The 20,823-nt window shown below is 43.2% G+C and overlaps 1 protein-coding gene across 1 annotated transcript; it reads right to left on the reverse strand.

Annotated features, from left to right (window-relative positions):
* Nucleotides 1–1,699: 1,699 nt before the first annotated feature.
* On the reverse strand, nt 1,700–18,276 carry capn12 (calpain 12). The gene is made up of 23 exons (XM_082503421.1): nt 17,350–18,276; nt 17,062–17,278; nt 16,157–16,226; nt 15,290–15,408; nt 10,622–10,755; nt 10,332–10,503; nt 10,177–10,260; nt 9,141–9,226; nt 8,968–9,045; nt 8,718–8,881; nt 8,359–8,627; nt 8,261–8,272; nt 8,085–8,158; nt 6,288–6,410; nt 5,321–5,357; nt 5,152–5,223; nt 5,005–5,050; nt 4,643–4,704; nt 4,268–4,336; nt 4,098–4,176; nt 3,576–3,692; nt 1,990–2,042; nt 1,700–1,909 (listed from the first exon to the last, which is right to left on the reverse strand). Exons 1-23 carry the CDS (start codon nt 17,493–17,495, stop codon nt 1,883–1,885), a joined length of 2,310 nt encoding a protein of 769 aa, XP_082359547.1. The 5' UTR covers nt 17,496–18,276; the 3' UTR covers nt 1,700–1,882.
* Nucleotides 18,277–20,823: the final 2,547 nt, after the last annotated feature.

The raw sequence follows: 20,823 nt of genomic DNA on the forward strand, positions 1-20,823 counted from the left end.
TGAGGCTCAGTTCAATATGAGAGTAAAGTGGTCCTTTAGTAAATATCACAAATCCTGGATGAGAGTTAAGAGGAAATTTGTCATGAAGTGTGAAGTGAGGAGGACCCGAATGCAGGACTCAGGCAGACAAAATAACAGGAAGCAAGACTTTTACTCGGCTGAAGGCAAAATCTGAAAATCTAACAGCACACGAGGGGAGCCAGACAGACGCTAAGACAGAGACTGCCGGGGACGGAGTTGGGATTAATCACAAGAGGGGAAAGTGACTAAGAACAGGTGAAAACAATCAAGGCAGTCAGACACACAGGAAGTCAAAACTGCAACAAGACACCAGAGAAAACTATCAAAGTTTAACAGGAAACAAAATGGACACGAAAACTCAAATTTAAGACGATACAAAGAAAAATTGAGGTGGTACGAATAACCAAAGATGGAAACCAATATGATATAATAAAAATGAATTAATCACATGAAGAATAATCTGAAAGCAGGAAGCCAAAGCTTTCATACGCAAAACAGTAAACGCAAATAATAGAAAATAAGAATCCAAACCTCAAAAAAAATAACCATTCCCAGGTACATGCAGTGCTGCTGAAGGACTCAGTAACCATCAGCTTCTGCCTGATTCATTCTTTACAAACTAAATGAAGTTTTTCTCTCACTTTTCTGCGAAACATCAGCATGACACATCGTCTTTCTGTTAGCACAATGTCGTTTTGCACCATTGTGCCTCACTGCAGGCTCCAGAAGCTGCAAACCTGGCTGCACGCTCTCAGTTTTGTTTCTTGTTGCTTGTTTTATAAACCCTCTCCAGGATAAAAACACTCAGATAAGAGGAAGCCACACGGTTTGAAAGCAGGAAAATAAATAAATAACTATATAAAGTAGGTGTTGGTGAAGAAGAGGCCGTACACAGAGAGCAATCGTAAGAACCACTCTCTATGGGTCCTTCCTGTCTGCCTCTCTCCTCTCCCTTGCTTTTGTCGCCTCCTCTCTCTATCACAATGTAAATGGACGGTTGCCGAGGGCAACCTGTGTGTACTCACCTAAGGATGAACAGGAGGTGGTGTGTGAGTAAAGGGGCTATTAATAGCAGCATGTGTAGAAAGGACATTTGCTCGCTTGCATGCGCATGAGTGTGTGCGCACCTGTGTGTGTGTTTGAGAGAGAGAGAGTGAGAGCAGCCAGCATGTACCAGCAGGAGGAGGAGGATGCAGATTGTGAGACTCAGACACTTACTAGAGAGAACAGGAGGGTGGAGAAAGGGTGAGGGATGGATGGAGGGAGTAAGGGAACGTAGTGGAGGAGGGGGCGAATGTGTGTTGACGCTGTACGTGGCGTCAGTGTGATAAGAATAGAGATGGTGCGTGTAGCTGAGACATCACCCTCACACCCTCGGTGGGGCAGGCAGTACTCGCTCTGAATGTGTGTGTGTGTTAATAAGTGCATATATCTCAGGGTACGCTTGTGTGTGAGTGGATGAGTAAGGTGTTGGGGTTGAAGTGTGTTTTTCTTTTCACCATGTGGGTAATTGAAGTCATCTGTACCATTTAATTCAATTGTAAGAATTAGAAACATATTTTCTTTTGCCATTTCAAAATCATTTTGACACTTTTATGTTCTGAAAGAGGGAAGTGAGAGCTTTTTAAAACATTTTTTGTCGCTGTTTGACGCAAAAGACAAAAGCACGGAGGACATATCGGTTCTAAAACTGCTTTTATTACATGTGGAGTAACATAACTGGATTTGATTACAAATTGTAGGACTACTCAGTTAAGCAAGAATGCAAGAATACAACAGCACAGCAAGCGAGAGCAGCTTCTCTCATATTTCTCCGGTAGCTCATCGGGGTCCGTGTGGAACAGCTTTTCATGAAACGCCGTCACACTGTCAGAAACTGAAGCAGCCACTGCGGATTGACACGAGCAGAAAATGAAAAGCCTGTTCAGGTCCGGGGTCAGTGCATAACTGAGCATGTTTGATACTCACAGAGTTGATCCCTCTGTCTTTCACCTCCTGGCTGGTCTCAGACTCATACAGAGCTGGGGGAAAAGGGGAGGAGATGACCGCATGTGATATATTTGCAGAGGCTCAACACTCGACTCATCAGAGCCAGATGGTTTTCACTGAGGTGGCCAAGTTGAGACCAAGTACTTACATCAGGGCATCTGGCACGATAGCTGATATCTTGTTTGTTCTTTTTGTTTTTAACTAATTCATTAATTTTTCTATTTATTAAAAATCTCTCTTATTTCATTATACAAGCATGATTGCCATGCGGAGGTACACTGTAAGTTAACTGGGATTTTCTTAATTGAACCATCACTTGATATATAAATAAAAAAGAAGATATTCTAATTTTACTGGACACTTCATCAGGTACACTTTACTTTTACCACGTTGGACCTCTACTTCCTTGACAACCCCTTTAATTTTTTTATGGCCCGAACTCAACAAGGTGCTATTTGTCGGCTGCACATACATGATGTGAATCTCCTGGGCCATCGCATCCCAAAGGCGCTCTATGATTTGAGCTTTATGACATGATGTGTTATCCTTCTAAAAGCAACCATCAGTAGAAAGAGGAGTGAACGACCCTCTTTGAAGTGAGGGGGTGGCTTACAACACCAACTGTCTGCCATTTGTAATAGAGTTTTGACATCCCTTCCCAGACGCCTTAACGCCCACTCAAATCTCGGAGCATTTGTTCTGAGTTAGTCATGTAGTAAGGTGGAGCAAGGTCTCCCAGCGGGTTCACCCGAAACCTTGGCTGATTGTTACCCGCACCTGTTTTCACACCTGGATTTGTGGGATTAGGCAGTGGAGCAATAGGCCAAAAATAATGGGTGAAAGCCAACAGCCTAAAAAGTGTGATCGCGATTGAAGAACGTGGCTCAGTGGCTCTGATATATAAGCCTGTCCATGTAGGCTACATATGTTAATGACAGGGTTTTAAGCTGAATTCTAAATTTCTCTGAGAACCAATAAGGAATAGATGTACAATGCAGGATGGATCCATACTTTCATGACGTTTACTCCAAACTGTGACCATACTATCTTAATGTTGCAGCAGAAATCAAGATGCATTAGGCCAGGCAACATTTTTCCAAACTTCTGTCTAGCCTTGTTGAGCCTGTGAGAATTGTAGCCTTAGTTTACAGAGGGGCTCTCAGTGTGGTAACAAGTGGTTATTTAAGTTACTGTCCTGTCATTTTGAAGCGATCTGTCCATTTTCATCTTACCTCTTATATCAACAAGGTATTTTCATGCAGGGAACTGCTGCTCACTGGATATTTTCCCTTTTTTGAACCATTCTCTGTAAACCCTAGAGGTGGGTTTTTTTTTTGGAAACTCTCAGTACATGAACGGTTTCTCAAATACACTACCAGCAAAAATCTTCCCCCATTCTGATGCTCAGTTTGGATTTCAGCAGGTCATCTTGACCGTGTCTACATGCCTGATTGCACTGAGTTGCATTAGTTGTGCACAATAACAGTAATGGATGCGCTAACATAGCACAGTAGAGTGCACATGGATGATAGATGCACACATAAGTGTGTGTTTGTGTGTGTTACCAAAAAGCTTGCGCAGCCTGGTGACACATGACAAAAAGCCGTGGAAGGGCATGTCCAGCTCTCCAGATGTGAACCGCTCAGACAGCAGCTCAACCACCTTGTTATCGCACTGGAATCCTGGAAAACAGGGAAGAGCGAAGGTGTAAACCCAAACTGTGTGTGTGTGTGTACATTTTTAGACATCTTTTTGAGGACAGAAATCTGGCATGTCACTATACTTGTGGTGACCACCAGTCACTTATGGGGACAAAATGCCCGTCCTCACAAGTTTGAAGGCATTTTTGAGGCTCAAAATGCAGTTTTAGTGTCAGGGTTACAATTAGGTTACGGTTAGGTTTAGTCTAAAGGTTAGGCATTCATTTTTGATGGATAGGGGCTAGGGTTAGAGTAAACAACTAGGGAAAGCCTAATGTCAATTAGATGTCCTCACTAAGATATGAAAATGAGTGTGTGTGTGTGTGTGTGTGTGTGTGTGTGTGTGTGTGTGTGTGTGTGTGTGTGTGTGTGTGTGTGTGTGCATACCAACAGCCTGCAGTGCTGAGCTGAGTTCAAAGCGGCTCATGCTTCCAGAAGAATCCTCATCAAACTGAGAAAAGATGGACTGAAAAACAGAGCAGCATCAGTAACACTGACATGACTCTCATCCGCACACACACACAGACACACACATGTGCGCACAGACTGAGCTGTACCTGCAGATTGCGCACACTGGCCAGCAGGGTTCCTGCTTGCTCACGGCTGAGAGCGCAGCGCCCTTTAGTCTGCCAGCAGAGTTTAAGGACATCTCAACAGGACAGAAGACAGAGAGATAAAGTTATAAGGAAGGAGTGCGATAGTGAACAGCAGGGTGAAACAATGACTCAGCTGCAGAAGTCAGCAAGCGTCTGCCCCGAGGAAGCGTGAAACCAGCAAAGGTCAGTCTGTTTTCTAACAGCTGCAGCTGTAACGTGAAGAACACGAGGACGTGCCTACAGCGCAGACGGTGTCAGCAAGGATCGCAGTGCACCGCAAGCAAAAAGACTGGTATGCGAGTGATGTTAAAGAATAAACTGAGGACAAAAGGATACATCCTCTCCAAAGATGAGCTCTCTGCACGTCTCCAAAGGCAGATGGTAATCTTTCTCAAGAACTGTGATTAGGGAAGAAAGGCACAGATTGATGGAGAGGGAGAAAACAAGGGTTTAAATTGGATCTAGCAGAGGAAAGGTGAAGGTGAGGACAAGTGTCGTCACTTTTCATTACTCAACTGAGTTCAATTTACTTCATCTGACTGTGTATGAGCCTCTGTCTAGACTGGCGACCTCTGTGGCTGCACTGTTCAAACCTATGAAGGAGCTGCTTTGCTCCCATCTGGTGGCCACTGTAGGTATTACACATAAATACAGACACTACTACAACTGACTTCTGGTAATGCAGTGGATGCTCTGACCTGAGTTGAACAGCTTCATGATGTCTTTGACGTTCAGCCTGTCATCCTGCACGCAAGACACAGTTGAGAAACAGTTTTTTTTTTAAAAAAGCTTCAAAGCTTTCTTTACTTTGTGAGCCTGAAGTGTTTGAGTGCTATGATTCTTACTAGGCCAGCCTGCTTGTCAAAAGTCATCTCCACTCTCTCTTGATCCTTTGAGGAGACAGGAGCGGTCATCACCTGATAGAAAAACAAAACAAATATAAACATACTACAGCTTTTAGCACCTGTTAGCATCTAGTACTGTAGTGTGTACCGAAGAAGTCTGTGAACTCACTTGTGAGAAGCTGGAGGTGCAGGCAAAGTCTTGAGTCCTGGAACACAGAGGCCATGTCAGATTGTTGTACTTGTAAAAAATCTGGCTGACTCATTTGCACAAAAATAACTGCAGTAAAGCACTAAGATACTTTAGGCTACTTAAGTAGCACTAGCAATACTATAACAATCAGAGGTCCAGCAGTCTAATTTCTCCTTGGTCGAAAGCCAAAAAATGACTCACAATGCATAATGACTGCAAAGCGCCTGCACGCCTGTTATTATCTTATGTAACCTGATAGAAATATAGGTATTCCTGGACTTCGGGGTCTCTACTGTTAATACTCCTGCAGGAAACTTCATCAGTTTTTTTAACTGACTCATTTAAACTGAGCGTGTGCAGATTTAATTGCATAAACACACACCTGAACGCGTCAGCGTGGTTGCACAAGGCCTCTAATCTATGACCAGCAATCGTACTTTATTTTTTTTGAGCTGGCCTTTTGTTATGGGATAAAAAGTTTCCCCAAAACCTCTAACATCAGGCAGTGTACAAGAAAACAGTGCATTACTACAAGTACTTCACAGTTTAATTTACATCAGGCTAAAATAGCTTTTTTTCCCACAGGGTATTGGTATGGTGCCAGCTTGTTTTATAAGCTGCTTGCAGTGTTTTATATTTAACATATAATTCAGCCTCTGATAGGTACAGGGAAGTGTGGGTGACTATGACTGTGCTGTTCAGTGTGAGTGTTGCGGCAGGTGATTCAGGCGTGCAGCTGAGCCCTCGGGAAGTGAGTTTATAATTTGACAGAATATCTATGACGAGTGCAGACGCAGGGAGACGCACACACAGCGGTAATAATTCACACATGCTATCAGAGGTAGTTTTTTTTTCTGTTTTCTGACATCAGACTATGCAGAAAGTTTTTCTTTATCCTTGCTTTGGAATCTTTTGGGGAATGAAAGCTAAATTTCCTCCATCTTACTCGAGAGTGTTTCCAATCTTGGAGAAAGTGCGGACGAAGAACTCTCCAGGGATGTTGGGTCGGTAGGTGGATACCACAATGACGTAAGTACCTGGATCCAGGCGCATCTTTCTCCACACACCTCTGCAGGACAAACAGCATGTTTACTGATTGTAACAAATAAGCTAAACGATTCTATGCACAAAACATGTCACACATACCCTGCTCAAAAACATTAAGGTGATGATCGACCACTCGATCATCACAGTAAAACACAAAGTCAGATAAACTTCCCTGTTGGTCCCTTCTAGGAAGCATAAACCACTGTGAATGTATTTCACCTGCTTTGGAAATCACACAGCGTCTGTCGGAGAGGCAACAACAAGACCATCCCCCGTTCCTGTCACTGTACCTGCACCTGCTTCACATAGCTTCTCCAGAATGGCACATCCATATTTACTGTTTCTACCAGCACACTCACACAAGTATGGAGGAGATGAGGAGAGCTGGAAAGAACCATAGAACGACATCAAGGCAGCAGCAGTACCAGTATATACTCCTTTTTGTGAAGACAACCAGGAGCTCAACAAAATTATCCCCAGCAGGATGCCCACATCCTGACCAAACTGTCAGAAACAGACTTCATAAGTGTAGTTTCAGGGTCAGACCTCCTTTAACTCTTTCCCCCGATAAAGGCGGCATTTGACAACCTCCATTGTAGGCTTAATGACAAGTTTTGACACCTCAGTATATCATAAATGAAGATATGGTTTGACCACAAGAGGTTTCAGGTTTTTCCAAGAGTCACCTGGCAGAGACCACCACACTCAGTCACTATGTTCTGGCCTGAATATTCATATTTCAAGCAGGCCTGAAATATGACAGAAGCCACTCAGCTCAGAAAAGAGCGTGATGGATTCCTCGTAGTAGTAGAGTGATCAGGACCGGATCAGGACCAGGACGGTCCCGATCAACTAGTCCAGGTAAGAGACACAAATCTGGAGTGGACATGACAAATATCAAAATGTGAAGAGGCAACGAGACCAGTGGTGCTCTCCGGTGAACTGGTCTGGAGCACAGGCATTCTGGTAGTGCTTCTGTTCCTCAATGCACCATCAAGCAGATACCAGTCCCGGGGCTGGTTGATGCCCATCTATGGACATGTCGGTCTCTCCTCATCGTTTGGTATTCCTCCACACTCTTGATGTGCCATCATTGAGTATCTGTGCAAGCTGAATGCGCTGCAGGTACTGTATCATGTTACCAGTCGTGACAAAGACACTAGCAAAAAGCAAACCTGGAGAAAATCACTCAGGAGGGATGAGGAGAGAGCAATGGTCATCACCTTCAAAGTAATTTTGAATGTTGTCCTGTTGCCTCTCCAGTGCATCTGCTGTCATTTTCATTTGCTCCAAAGCAGGTGAAAGGGAATGGTTTCTGTTTCCTGACTGGACAGACCGATCTCCCTTAAGTTTAACTAACTGTGTGTTACACTTTAATAATCGAGTCTTCCCTTAACGGTTTTGAGCATATGATACAGACTGTAGCTGCTCTGGCTGACTGATTTTCTGTTGTTGTTTTTTTTAAATCTCTTTTCTGTTCAAAGTTAGCAAGAACTCAGCAAAAGATGACAAAATTCTCTTACATAAAAATTGACTTCAGAGTTAGCTCAGGTATTACTCAAAATTACGACTAAAAGTGTCTCAAACATTCACCACAGCATCAGGATCTGCAGCTGTTGGGATCATCGTGTGAACGCGTAGCTCTCTTTGTGTTTGAAAGAGCAACATGCAGTCTCTTCATAGTTTCATCTTATACCTTTGACCTTTGTACTTCCCAGAACGACACGCTGGGCGATTCTTCATAAAGAAGCTGCGGTCCAGACAAGTGTTCTGCAGTTATGTGAAAAAAAAAAAAACAGTTACTGAGAAATGAAAATAGTTCTCATGTTAATTTGATTTTATATAAATTATTGATAATTGGTAGATATTCACCTCAGAAGGAACCTGGAAAAAACAAAGAATGAGTCACATGAGTGTGTCAAGAAAAAGAGTTAAGATGCTGAAACGTTAAAGCTGGATAAATATAGCACCTTATAGATGTGAAAGGCGATGTGCAGGAAGTTGAGTTTATCCCTCTGCCTTCGGTTTTTCTGCAGCAGCTCCACCAGCACCGTGCAACGTTTGACTTTCTGCTTCTGCTTCTCGGCTCTCTTCTTCGGATCTGGGGTCACAGTCGGATCTTCCATTTCATCATCGCCATCCTCGCCATCGTCCCCCACGTCGTCGTCATCGTCCTCATCCTCATTCTCGTCCTTCTCTTTGAGGACCAGCGTATACTGGGGATTTTTCCAGAATGTTTCTGGGGGGAAAAAGCAGAGACAGCAACATCTGGCAACAGAAAGGATCCCAGTAAAGCTTGAATGAACAGTGATCCAGATTTGAACCGTACTGTTATATTTGCGGCTACCGCCAGCAGAACTCCCCGGCAGCCAGCAGCCTTCGTGTTCGGTGATGGCCCAGCTGGCAGGTGTGCTTTCTTCATCATAAGAGTCTGGATTGACGCTGCAGAGCTCCACAACATCAAAGAGGTTGGAGAAGTCCTCGGCACTGATCCTAACAGAGACGGCTACTCGCATCAGAGCTCTTAAAGCCACAAGAGATTTATTCACTGGTTTAAGTTTTATGTTTCTTCTTCTTACCAGAACTCTCCGTCTTCAACGCATTTCACCTCGATCCTTTCCTTCTCTGTCGGGTCCACGTTCTCCCACTCTTTCCCCCTGCAGTCACGCACACGCAGAGACAAACTCGACATCCGTGGATGTTCTGTAAACTGCGAGTGGGTGTGCTCTCTTTGTGTAACATGCACACTCACTTGTCACTCCAGGGTCCGCAATATTCGATAAAACCCCAGGGGTTTCTCAGCCTCAGCAGCAAAATCTCATCTGATGGTTTTGTCAACTAAAATTTAAACAACAACAACAAAAAAGAAGCTTATAAAACACACATGAAGTCTTATTTTGAAAGGATAATTTTTCACTATGTTGTTATTTACATCAAGATTCGAGAAAAAGTCTTAAAATGTATAATTCCATGAAAAAAATGATCAGACTATGAAAGTGCTGTGTAAGATCTAGTCTGTTTACAAGAACAGATCATAGTAGACTGACAGACATTAAATTACAATAAAGTTGATTGTTCTGTAATCAGTCCCATTTGTTTGTCTGTCTGATTGTTAGCAGTCTAGCATCCACAGTTTTCAAGATATCGTTTTTAAATTTTGTGTGATGGTAGATACCAATAACAGCTTGAGTTGATTTAATTTAGGTGAAAATCAATAAAAAATTTATATTACCCACAATTTTGGAGGATCGTCTTCAAACTTCGCAATATTCTAGGCCTTGAGGGACATGAATACCAAGGTTGGCTAAGCATTTGAGTTCGACCTTCACTGTTAGCACCCAAGATCAAAGTTGACCTTGAGAAAAATTTCAAGAAACCATATCGAGTAACATATCGTATGAAAGGACATGGAGAGAGCTGTACAACAACCTTTTTATGTTTTCAATACGACGCCCTGCGACGTCTCGGTGACGCCAGCATCAGCATGTTGTAATAAAAACATCATAAAACATTAAAGTTTTTGTTTAGCCCTTGGAGGTAGTTGCGCTCTCTGAGTGCTCTCGTTCACCTTGATCTGTTTTTTAATTTGACGCAAGATTAGACGACGGATTATGAGTCAATTACATTCCAAGATAGGATGAAATCCAGTCAAGTTACAATAAGGAGACATGAAATATAAATGAGATTACATTTATTGTCACAATAAATTTCATCAGCTTAGAATAAAATGATATAATGTGAGATAGCGTGAAAATTGTGCTCACTAATGAGACTCATCTTCGTGATACCTTGTCAGCGTCAGTTATGGCGTAGGCATGGCCCTTTATCAGCCCCTCTCCTGTCACCTTGCCGATATCTGAGGCGCTCTTGGCCTGTGAAGACAAACACAGGTTAACATCCACGTGCGTGAGTGTCAACATCTGGAGTTTGGGGCTGAGTGTACCTGGATGAAGCAGCTGAGCAGGCTCCCTCGCGACAGAGCAGCAGCCAAGGACCTCCAGAGGACTCGAGGGGTACGAGAAGAGATCTCCAGCGAGCGGGCGATGCCTCCAGTGAAGTCCTCCATCCCCTCTGAAATGTTGCCTCCCTTCAGGCTCCCGTAAGATCCGATTAACCTACATATGGGAGGTGAGAAAAGTGGCTATCTCTGTTAGCGACATAACACAGACAGAAAAGGAGTGGGTGATCTCAGACATTACAACCCAGAAACATATGCTGGTTGTGGAAACTGACTTGGCATAGGCCTTTTCCACCAGGGCGCTCCAAAACTCATTGCGGGTGCGAGAGTAGCTGAAGAGCAGACGGCCTTCGCGTACTGGCAGCCTGTCATCCACAACCACCTCCACCCACTCACCATACTGCCAGAACTGCACAGAGGGAGGGAGAGAGAGAGAGAGACGGCGACAGAAGAGGGAGACGTGAGAAGAGAGGAGGAGAGGATGTAATGAGTAAGGAGGAACTGTAATGAGGAGGAAAACTGAATGAGAACCTGAACATTAGAATCAACTGATTTCTTTTGGCCAGCTGGGGGCAGTAGAAACAAACTATTAGCGATGCACAACACCCCCACCTTTAGACTGCAGTTTGTCTGTGTCAGGCTGACCTCACTGAGTGAAAGGCTCCATACTACCGTATTCTGTCTCCATGTAATCTCTCATGTTGATGTGCGAGTCATTTTTTATTACACAGTGTTCTGAGATGGAAAACTAGTCTATGTAAATACTCTAGGCTTACCGTCCCTCTGTGTAAAACAACATGCATGCTCTGCACTTTTGTTTGACCTTTTTGCAACAGAAAACAAACCTCACAAAGAGAACTTGGCAAAGTTCAGATTTCCAAAGCAATTTGTGATCATATTCAGAAGATAAGTTAGCTTTGATACTTCTGGTGACGCATTAGACCCAGAGTATTTCTAGAGAAAGTCTGAATATTGGAAACTTTTTTTTTTTAATAATGAGAGATAAACTGACTTTTATTCTTCTGAGTTTAATTTCAGTTAGTTTGGAGAACAAAATAAAAATTGTTTCAGTTTGGTTTTATTGTTTTAAAAATGTTTAGCTTTAGCTTGGTTTTCGCTAGTCTTAGCATGTCTCCACAGTGTAGTTACCTGTTTGGCTAACTTGCAAATAGTCCTGTCCTGACACCACCCCAAATCCCTTTGGGGGATCAGTCTCATCTGGGTGGCTGTTTTGTCTAAATTTTAACTTATTAAGCATATTGGTTAGTAATTCAGTTAGCTTTCAGTCTTATCTTAATTTGCATTTCAGGTAACTGAAATGCAAGCAGTGTGGTGGTACAGTGGTTAGCACTGTTGTCTCACAGCAAATAGGTCATGGGTTTCAATCCACTGGCCAGAATTTGGGTGTTGTCCATGTCCCCTTGGTTATTCCAGTTTCCTCCCAGAGGAGGTGCACGTTCGGTTAACTAGTGAAAAACTGTAGGCGTGAATATTTGTCTGCCTCTCTGTGGTAGCCTTGTGATATGTCGGTGGCCTGTTGAGGCCACCCTGCCGTTCACACATGTAAGATCTGCTCCCCACAATACCCTGAATTAGCAGGCTGAAGAAAATCGATGAATAACTGAAATGTTTCAGTTAGTAGTTTAGTTTTTGTCAGCTACCAGTCAGTTTACGTCCAAGTAACCCTGGGAGCCGAGCAGACTGCTTTAAACACAAAGGAGATGACCAAAGACCAGTGTAAGATTATTCTGAACTGTTGCAACGACTAAATTAACTCGTGCAACAAATTTAGGAAGACTCAGCGTACCTGAATCAATGACAGGTTCATAGAGAGAAGAAAAATATAATAATAATACAATATAATCTCTGTGAAAGCACACTGTCCCGCACAACATTACTTTTTTTTTTTTTTTACAATGTTTCGATTAACGTGACCTTTGTCAGTTACAGAGAAAAATTAATGATTGATGATTAAATTAAGTAATGGAAAGCACTTTAAACTGGTGTGTTGTTGCCTGTAGATAAGATCGTCTTGTCTCAATTAATGCTATAATTTAATATTATGCCTTCAACAATCAGGGGACTTATCAGCTGTCCAGATATGAAGCTTCAAAAGGTTTATAAAGGAGAATTTAAAAACAACAGCTCTTCAGGTCGTTACTGGTCATGGCTCGAGGTGTGTACCATACTGTTAACGGTGTGTACACAACAGTAGCTGAAAGCAGGCTTACACTGGTCGTTCATGGCTGGTGTGTGTGTGTGTACAGGTGTCCCGGGGGAGTCACTACCTGCATGTCTGAACTGCTCTCCAATTACTCTGACAGAGCAGAATCAGTTTCCAGTCCTTCCGTCCTGCTTGTTCAGTCACGCCACATTCTCCACGGCAGTCTCTAAAGGTCCAGAGCTTCGAGCCAAAACAATCACTTCCCGATGTGTCTGCTTTTGCAAGATTCACGTGTCTATGAAATTGGTATTTTATTGATCTGAGCAAGTTAGAGCCAGAGAATAAGTGTTGAACTCTCCAGATAAGAATCACCAGTTCTAATGAGCTGATAAAGATTTGGGTTTATGTTTGTTTCCCTCAAGCTGGGAGGCCTTTGTGCAGAAATGACTCCAGGATGAGTTGATACGTGTCTTAGCTGCCTTCAATAAATACCAGAGCCGTGGCACAGCAGCTTACCAAAAAGACAACTCACAGAAAACATTTCAAAGGATAGAGCCAAATCAGATAAAATATAAATTAGTTCAGGCGATCTGTCCTTAAATTTAAGGGGCGTCTAAATATAATTATGTTTGTGGAGGCCTCACATTCGTCAGAATAAATGGCTCTTCAAAGGCGCTCAAGCAGGACCAGACAAAAAGCTTTTAGTCTCGTGTTATGTTGTGCAAAACGATATGTGACCACAAACTTTGGCAAGAACAACCAGCAGATGAACTAGCTCGAGGGCCACAGACTGATGTGTTTTGTGTACATCTATGCTGAAATATGACCTAAGTTTTTGTGTGTAATGATTTAATAAAAAAAACTCGGGGAAACACTTTAATTGACACTTTTGGCTCCAGATTTGGCTGAATGCGTGATCGTGTCTTCAAATAAAGCAACTTGATACAGCGCTGGGCCTGCAAATCTGCAAATTTAAGTCAAATCTGTGCTGTCAACAACACAAGCTGTATGCAAAAACGGACGTACTCACTGTTGCCTAATGATTAGTTGAGTCCTGTCAGCTTTGAGCTGCTCGATTACCCTCATGCTGTTTTATGAACAGACATGAGAAACCTCTGCATGATTATACTAAAGTCCCCGGCCAACTTCGGGTCGGGGACAAGTTCCTGACAAGTGGAGGAGTTTAAGTATCTCGGGGTCTTTTTCACGAGTGACGGGAGAAGGGAACCAGAGATAGTAGATGGAGTCGTGCTGGTCCATCATGGTGAAGAGAGAGCTGAGCGTAAAAGCGATGCTCTCAATTTGCAGTCTACGTCCCGACCCTCACCTATGGTCACAAGCTGTGGGTAGTGACCAAAAAAACAAGATCGCAGATACAAGCACACAAATGTGCTTCCTCCAATGAGTGGCTGGCGTCTCCCTTAGAGATAGGCTGAGAAGTTCAGCCATCAGGTGGGGCTCAGAGTAGAGCCGCTGGTCCTCCACATTGCAAGAAGCCAGTTGAGGTGGTTTGAGCATCTAACAAGGATGCCTCCTGGGCGATTCCGGGTATGTCCCACCAGGAGTAGGCCCCCAGGCAAACCCAGGGCACGGTGTAGAGATTATATCTCTCGGCTGGCCTGGGAACGCCTTGGTGTTCCCCCGGACAAGCTGGAGGAGGTGGCTTTGAAGAAGGAGGTCTGGGTTTCTCTACTTAGGCTGCTGCCCCCATGACCCGGCCCCAGATAAGTGGAGATAAAGCATACTCTGTTCGATGAGTGTCCATAACTTACAAAATGAGCTTCACGTTGTATGAAATATGACTTAAAACTGCAGTAATCCACGTTCACCTGTACTCAGAGAAACTTTTCACCAGTCTGAGTCACGTCTTCAGTTCCCAGTACAAACACGTAATGACCAAAACCAGCAGCACTGACTAACAATGGCCCGTGAGGTTAGTTTCATGGTTGTTAATATGCAAATTTTCATGGCCGTTGTTTAACGCCTGTGAATACCACTCACAGAGAGTTCCTCTCTCCACTATGTGCACATCCTCACTGAAGGAGTGGCCACTGGCCTGCAGGTGTAAACAGACTGTTGAGTACTGACCTGATGGGGCAGCTCTTCTGTGCCCTGCCGGAGGTTGTTTGGCTTCCACAAAATATAATTCATAGCGATCGTCTTGGCATTTAATTGCAAAAATTATATTAGTCTGTTTGTTTTGAGCGACCTAATACTTGGGGTGGACCCGTTTTTCGCGTGGGGATTTGAGGTTTGAATGCCACAGAGACACAGTGTTTTGAAAAGATGCATCTCAGCTATTCTGATGCTCCTGACACATAAGGCATCACCAAAGGCTTTTGCTTAGGGAGCAGTGAGCTTTCTTCTTTGGGTGCTTTCACAGCGCTCACAAAAGTTCAGCCACAATAAACCAAATTTAATCGGGGTCTCTTTGACATGATGTTCTTCCTGCTGCTTCCCTGGTTGCTGTGTCTGTGGGGATGGTGTTCGCTCTGTGTTGTAACTTCCTGATGTAACGCCCAGTTTGTGCTCCAGTGGATGATGAGAGTCAAACCTTAAATCAGTATACGCTGGTTTACAGTCCACATCGACCTTAAAATGTCCCGCATTACTGATGGTAATTGCACAGACCAAGAAAGCTAGCCTTCCGTAATAGCATGGCAAATAGGCCTCCTTTGAATTGTCTGTGGGCAATTTGCATTGAGGATAATATAGATGCTGTTTTGGGGGAAAGAGTGAGCATTGTTTCTCATTAGTAAGAAAAAGAGTCTGGTCTTACCTTGAAATGGAAGATCCCTGCGTAACGGTCGCTCAGACTTTGGTTTGGTGGCACCACCTTCATAAAGAGCGAGGGGTGCGCGGTCAGGCAGGACAGGGCAGCCAGCAGCCAGCAGTTACCTGATAAACAGGAAGAAGAGTGTGACGAGTTTAAAGGTGATCACTTTTTATATTTATTAAGTATTTCAGAGGGTGGTGGTCTCCCGCATTCATGTTAGGTAGACTGGCAGCTCTCCATCACACACGTAATCAACCACATTCTTCTCCAGCAGCCAACATCTGTTCTGTGTTGCAGATGTTGCAGTAACCGTTAGCATCTGTGTAAATCATGGAAAAACACAGACTGAGATTTAGCTTAAAAGGAAACCCAAAACGTAGACATGGAGACAGAGGCAGGCGGAGGAGGAGGGGGAATTGATCTGTGCCAGTGACATGCTCGCACACATCCGACGACACAAATCATCAATGAAGAAATCCCAGAGGTGGAGGACGAGTTTGCTGTTTTGCAGAAAACAGCCGTATAATTCATCAAAATTGGAAACAGACTGAGAAACGCATATTTTAGCTGATGCTGCAGGCTAATAAAGCTGCAGCTCGATGGGGTAACGACCCCCAGCAGATTTAGGATTTGATGACCACAAAGAGACACGACTCTTTTCCCTCTGGCTGCACATTAGATGTTTTGGTCCCTCTGAGCCTGTTTGTCCCCGTTGTACAGCTACTTCAATCGCCTGTATCCATTTAACTGGGTGTTGTGCAATCCCAGTTTGAGACATTTCAACATGACTGGTTTCATCACTCAATCCCTGTGGATTGATAATAAACAGCTGGCAGATAAAAAGATTGTTCTTGTTCCAGATGTACTCACCAAGTTGGCCCTGACAGATATCAGTGGTTGCAGTCGTGTCCTCGACAAACACAGCATTCTTACTGATTTCCTACAGAAACAGAACAAAAAGAGCACAATTTACAAGCTCTGCTGTTATAACCATGAATGTTTTACCTCCTGCGATCCCCACGTCCTCTTTAAGAAGCCATTAAACTTTGACTTTCCTACACTAATTCTACCGGAGAGTTTCCGACTCTGTCATAAACTCATTGTGGCCATGACAGGACATTTTTCAGATGGTGCCTAGTTCTTATATTTGTTTTTTGTGCTCAAATCTTAATTTCTGTGAGGAAGATGGTGGTGATATGTTTAGAATAACAAACAATATATAGAATAACTTCACTGATTGACCATTTAAGAACATTTTAATTGAAAACACCAAGTTATGTGACATTTTACAGAATCATTTATGTGGCCCTGTTTTACAAGGATTTCCCTGGAAAATATATATATTTTTAAATTACTTTTGAAGTCCAAACCTCTTTTTCTTTGTTCATGTACTTGGTTAGTTTGTGACTTGGTGTCAATATAAAACTAGATTAAGGATATGTGAATGGACATTGGGCTCTTTTCTTGATGATTTGTATAACCTTTTCCAGTTCTCCCTCACTTCGTTCTTTCTCAACTCCTTCTTCTCAAGGTTTTTCCACACCTGTGACACACCTGGTTAAATCTGTTTACACCCACATCAGCGCTGCTGAGAGCTCATGTGCAGAATGTGGGGGGAACATTTAGAAACACATACCTGAAAAACAGAGAAACTTTCTTTAACTCCAGAGTTTTTGTTTGAATCATGCTAAATAAGCCCACGAACACCTAAACCTCCGCAAAACCGCTGGCTCTTTATGCGCATGCACAACATGTCAGTGGTCAAACTTTCGCACCTTGGGTCTCTTCCATTGAATAGCCTTTTTAGGGTCCGGGTCTTCCGGTGTTCCGATGGACTTCTGCTCCGCTGGAAAGGTTGGATCAGAGAACAGCACGCCGGACTTCAGACACTCTGCCTGGAGAGTTTCAAAGTCCTGGTCCTTGAACTTGATCGGGTTCTCAGTGGAGCCCAGAGGAGCCTCGTTGTTGGTCGCCATCGTGTCAGTGGGCGCGCTGTCAGAAAAATGCTATCAGATGCTAAATGTGAGAGCTTAAATACAGTAAAAGAAAAAGCGCACACCCACCGGATCAGGCGAGGGCTGCTGGAGCGCCTCCCCGGCTCTGCCCAGCCTGGAAAGGTATGCGGGGCGCCCGGGGGACCTTCGATGCGGGAGTCGGAGTAATAACACGGTGCCAGGGGCGCCTTTGATCTCTGGAGTTTATTGTCCATCGTGCTGAGAGTGCAGACAGATGCGAAAAGGGATACGAAAAGCGGTCTGTGCAGGGACTCAGCAAGTGCCACAAAACTTCACTAAAAACTATGACGAAACTTCAAATCTTTAAAAGTTTCTGTTTGCTTTTTGTAAAACATCCAGAACTGTGACTGCAGCACGTTTATGTTCGCGTGCGTGCAGGAAGCTTCTTTCCAGTGAGACCCAAAACACCAACAGGAATCATTTTAAACCTCTAATAAGGACGTTTGGATTTGCCAGCATGTTATTCATGCATGCCGAGAAAACCCCAGTCAGTTCTCCAACGCCAGCGCTAGGTGGCAGTGCACTCCAGTGGACGACACACCACAGATCACTGCGGGACTCATGGTGACAGCTGATTTACTCACTGAAAGCTCTCTAAACGCGATATATAAGAGGATTGGCAAATTGAAAGAAAACCCCTGATCTTTGACCTCTCGCAGTGAGAAGATCTGCAGCAGCTCTGAGCTGCTTCCTCTCATGATGAAACATTTCAGCTGTGATGGCAGTAGTGACTTCTTCCAGGATGAAAACCCAGCTGATCACTTTTGGGCCTGCGGGAGAGTTTATGCTGCGCTTTCATCATCAAATACCAAAAAATGTGAGAACATCCCCGTGGAAGAGTGATCCTCTGTGGAGATCAGGGTGAATGAAGAGAGAGCCCCTAAGCTGCTCTGGTGCCACATGCTGATTGATTTCTGTTGGCTTTTCCTTTAATTTGACACTGCTTTATATAGTGCACTGTACTGTTTTTATTTAAAACAACAAAACTAAAGGCGACATAAGGGAATAAAAGGCAATATTATAGTTCTTTCAACAGCCTGCACTTAAACATTTATGTCCATATTGTCTGTTTGTCTGTTCTGTTGTATGTGTAGACAAAGAAAATAAAGCTGATTTTGATCCTGATTTATATAAAGTGTAAAAACTCCCTGTCAATTAAAGACTTCATGCATTGATGCAAACACATAAAAAAGACAGACTTGTTACTCCATTCATCTGGAGGATGTGCTCCAGGAGGGATCAAGGAAGCAAACAAACCACTGAACTAAAGTGATGTTTCTCCTGTTTCTAGAACATAAATATGAGACATTTCCATGTATAATCACATGTTTGCCTTTTATCTGCACAAATCTTCCTTTAGAGGAACTTTTATGACACTGAAACTGAGGTGGAACAAAAATAATCCAGCCTGCTTCACAGAAAATTGAATTGAAATCCTGACCTAAATGTCTTGAGATGCTGCCTCACCCATATGGACCCTTTTAAGCGGTATCCGGACAGGGGTGCTTTGGTTTGGCCTCCCTTTTTGTGATATGGCCTCTGAATCTGAAGTGGACATCCAATTACACCTCCTACACCCCCACCCTCCCCGAGCCCTCTGCTGTCATTCAGCGAGTTTAGGTGAATATCCACCTCCAGGAAGCTGTTGAAGCGTCTCCAGCAGTCCTTCCATCACACGCCTGATTACACCGAAAGCGAGAGACTGACCGGGACTAAACAAACAAGAAGAATAGCGACACGTATCTGCCTAATGGTCACCATTTAACTTCATTCATGGGCTCTCCATTATGTCCGCGCGGTCTTTGAGGACAGGATTATAGGAAGCCTCGGTGACAAAGGTCAGAGGGCCGACCGACACTCCCACACCTCCTTGACCCGCTCTGATCCCACGACCCCGGCACTAGCAACCCCCTGACCCGTCTCACCCTGCGCGCTGGTTAACCGGCTTTGTCCCGGCCTGTTTTCTGCTGCATCACTCACACACATCACAGCAAGCTGAAGCGGTCAGAGAGGGGACCTTAATATGCCTCAATAAGACTCGAGCCAAAGGACGTCAGTGACACACGAAGAAAAACAACCGATGGGAGTTTCTTGTAGACACAATCTGAAGTTTTGTTCTTTATTAAAAATACAACTAATTCGCCTTTCATGTCGTTTTGACTCTTCCTGGATTCCTTATCTTATTTTTATTGTGATACAGTTCTTTAATTGTGGTCTGTATTCAACTACTTTTTACATTTTTATAAATTAGTTGTTTTATTTCTGTAGTTTGTGTCCTTCTTTTCAAAGATTATCTCTTTTTTTTATTGTAATTTTGTACATTTTTAACATCATGTTATATATTATTCTTAATATGCTTCTTAATTGTAGTTCTCTTGTACTCATATTATAATAGTTTTCTCTCCAGTGTAAAATATTTTTGATTTTCATAAGTTTTTAATTTACTCAGTGACTCATTTTAATTCACTTCAGTACTTCTGAAATACTTTATATTTCAGAATTATGATGTATTTATTCATTTGACACCTTCAGGCACTGTTTTATCTTTATACAAAGTCTATGGCCAGTTTCTAAAATCTGATCAAATGATGTGAATGAAAGGTTCTTGAAGAGGTCAAAGGGTGTTTAAAATAGGATTTGGACCAATAGGAACTCTGATATGATGATGACACATCACTAATTTCTCTCCGGTGCAGTAATATGTTTACTTCAGTAAGCTGGTGAGACTGTAGCAATATTTGAGTGACTATCTTCCAGTGACCTTAAGCCCAAGGATCTAAATCTCTGTTGGGATCCTTGGAAAGACGTCTCCTCTCTTCTCGAAGTCATAAAGTTTGAGTTTGCTTGAAGTAAATTTTCATTTCGATGTGATTTTTGCGAAATTTCACATGGATGTCTCTGGTCACAATATTCAACTGCTCGTTAATGTAAATATCTAATCAGCCAATCACATGGCAGCAACTCAGTGCAATCAGGTGGCATGATGTAGTTCCGACTGAGCATCAGAATGAGGAGCAAAGATAATTTAAGAGTCTCTGAACGTGTGATGGTTGTTGGTGCCCGATGCAGTTTGGAGTAAATCCTCCCCGTTAGCAGCCTGGAAAAGATCGACCTCTCAGCTTTAATGAGGTCAGAGCTATCTGACTGTTAGAGAGCTTCAGTGTCTGAGCTGGACTTGCTTTTAAATAGGTCTGGAGAGTTTAGGGTTACAACACGAAAATTACCATTAGCAGTTGCGTTATGGCCTCGTGCTGATCTTTGGGAGAGAGCTTGCTCATTGTTGTGGTTCTGGCTTTGGAACTAATTGTTCTTGGGTTCAGAAAATATGCCTCTATTTTCCACAGTGTGGCGGAGAATGAACGATGGAATTAAGGCCGACTTTCTCTGAAGTTTTCTTCTTTTCGTCCTCTGTTTTGTCACTTTTGCTAAAATGCATAAAAAAGGTTCATTCTGGCTGAACTCCCATTTACTTGATTCTGCTGCGGTTCATGATTGTCTGTCACATCTGTAGCAGCAGCTGAC

This window comes from Aulonocara stuartgranti (genome assembly GCF_965226115.1).
Source record: "Aulonocara stuartgranti genome assembly, chromosome: 14".
NCBI lineage: Eukaryota > Metazoa > Chordata > Actinopteri > Cichliformes > Cichlidae > Aulonocara > Aulonocara stuartgranti.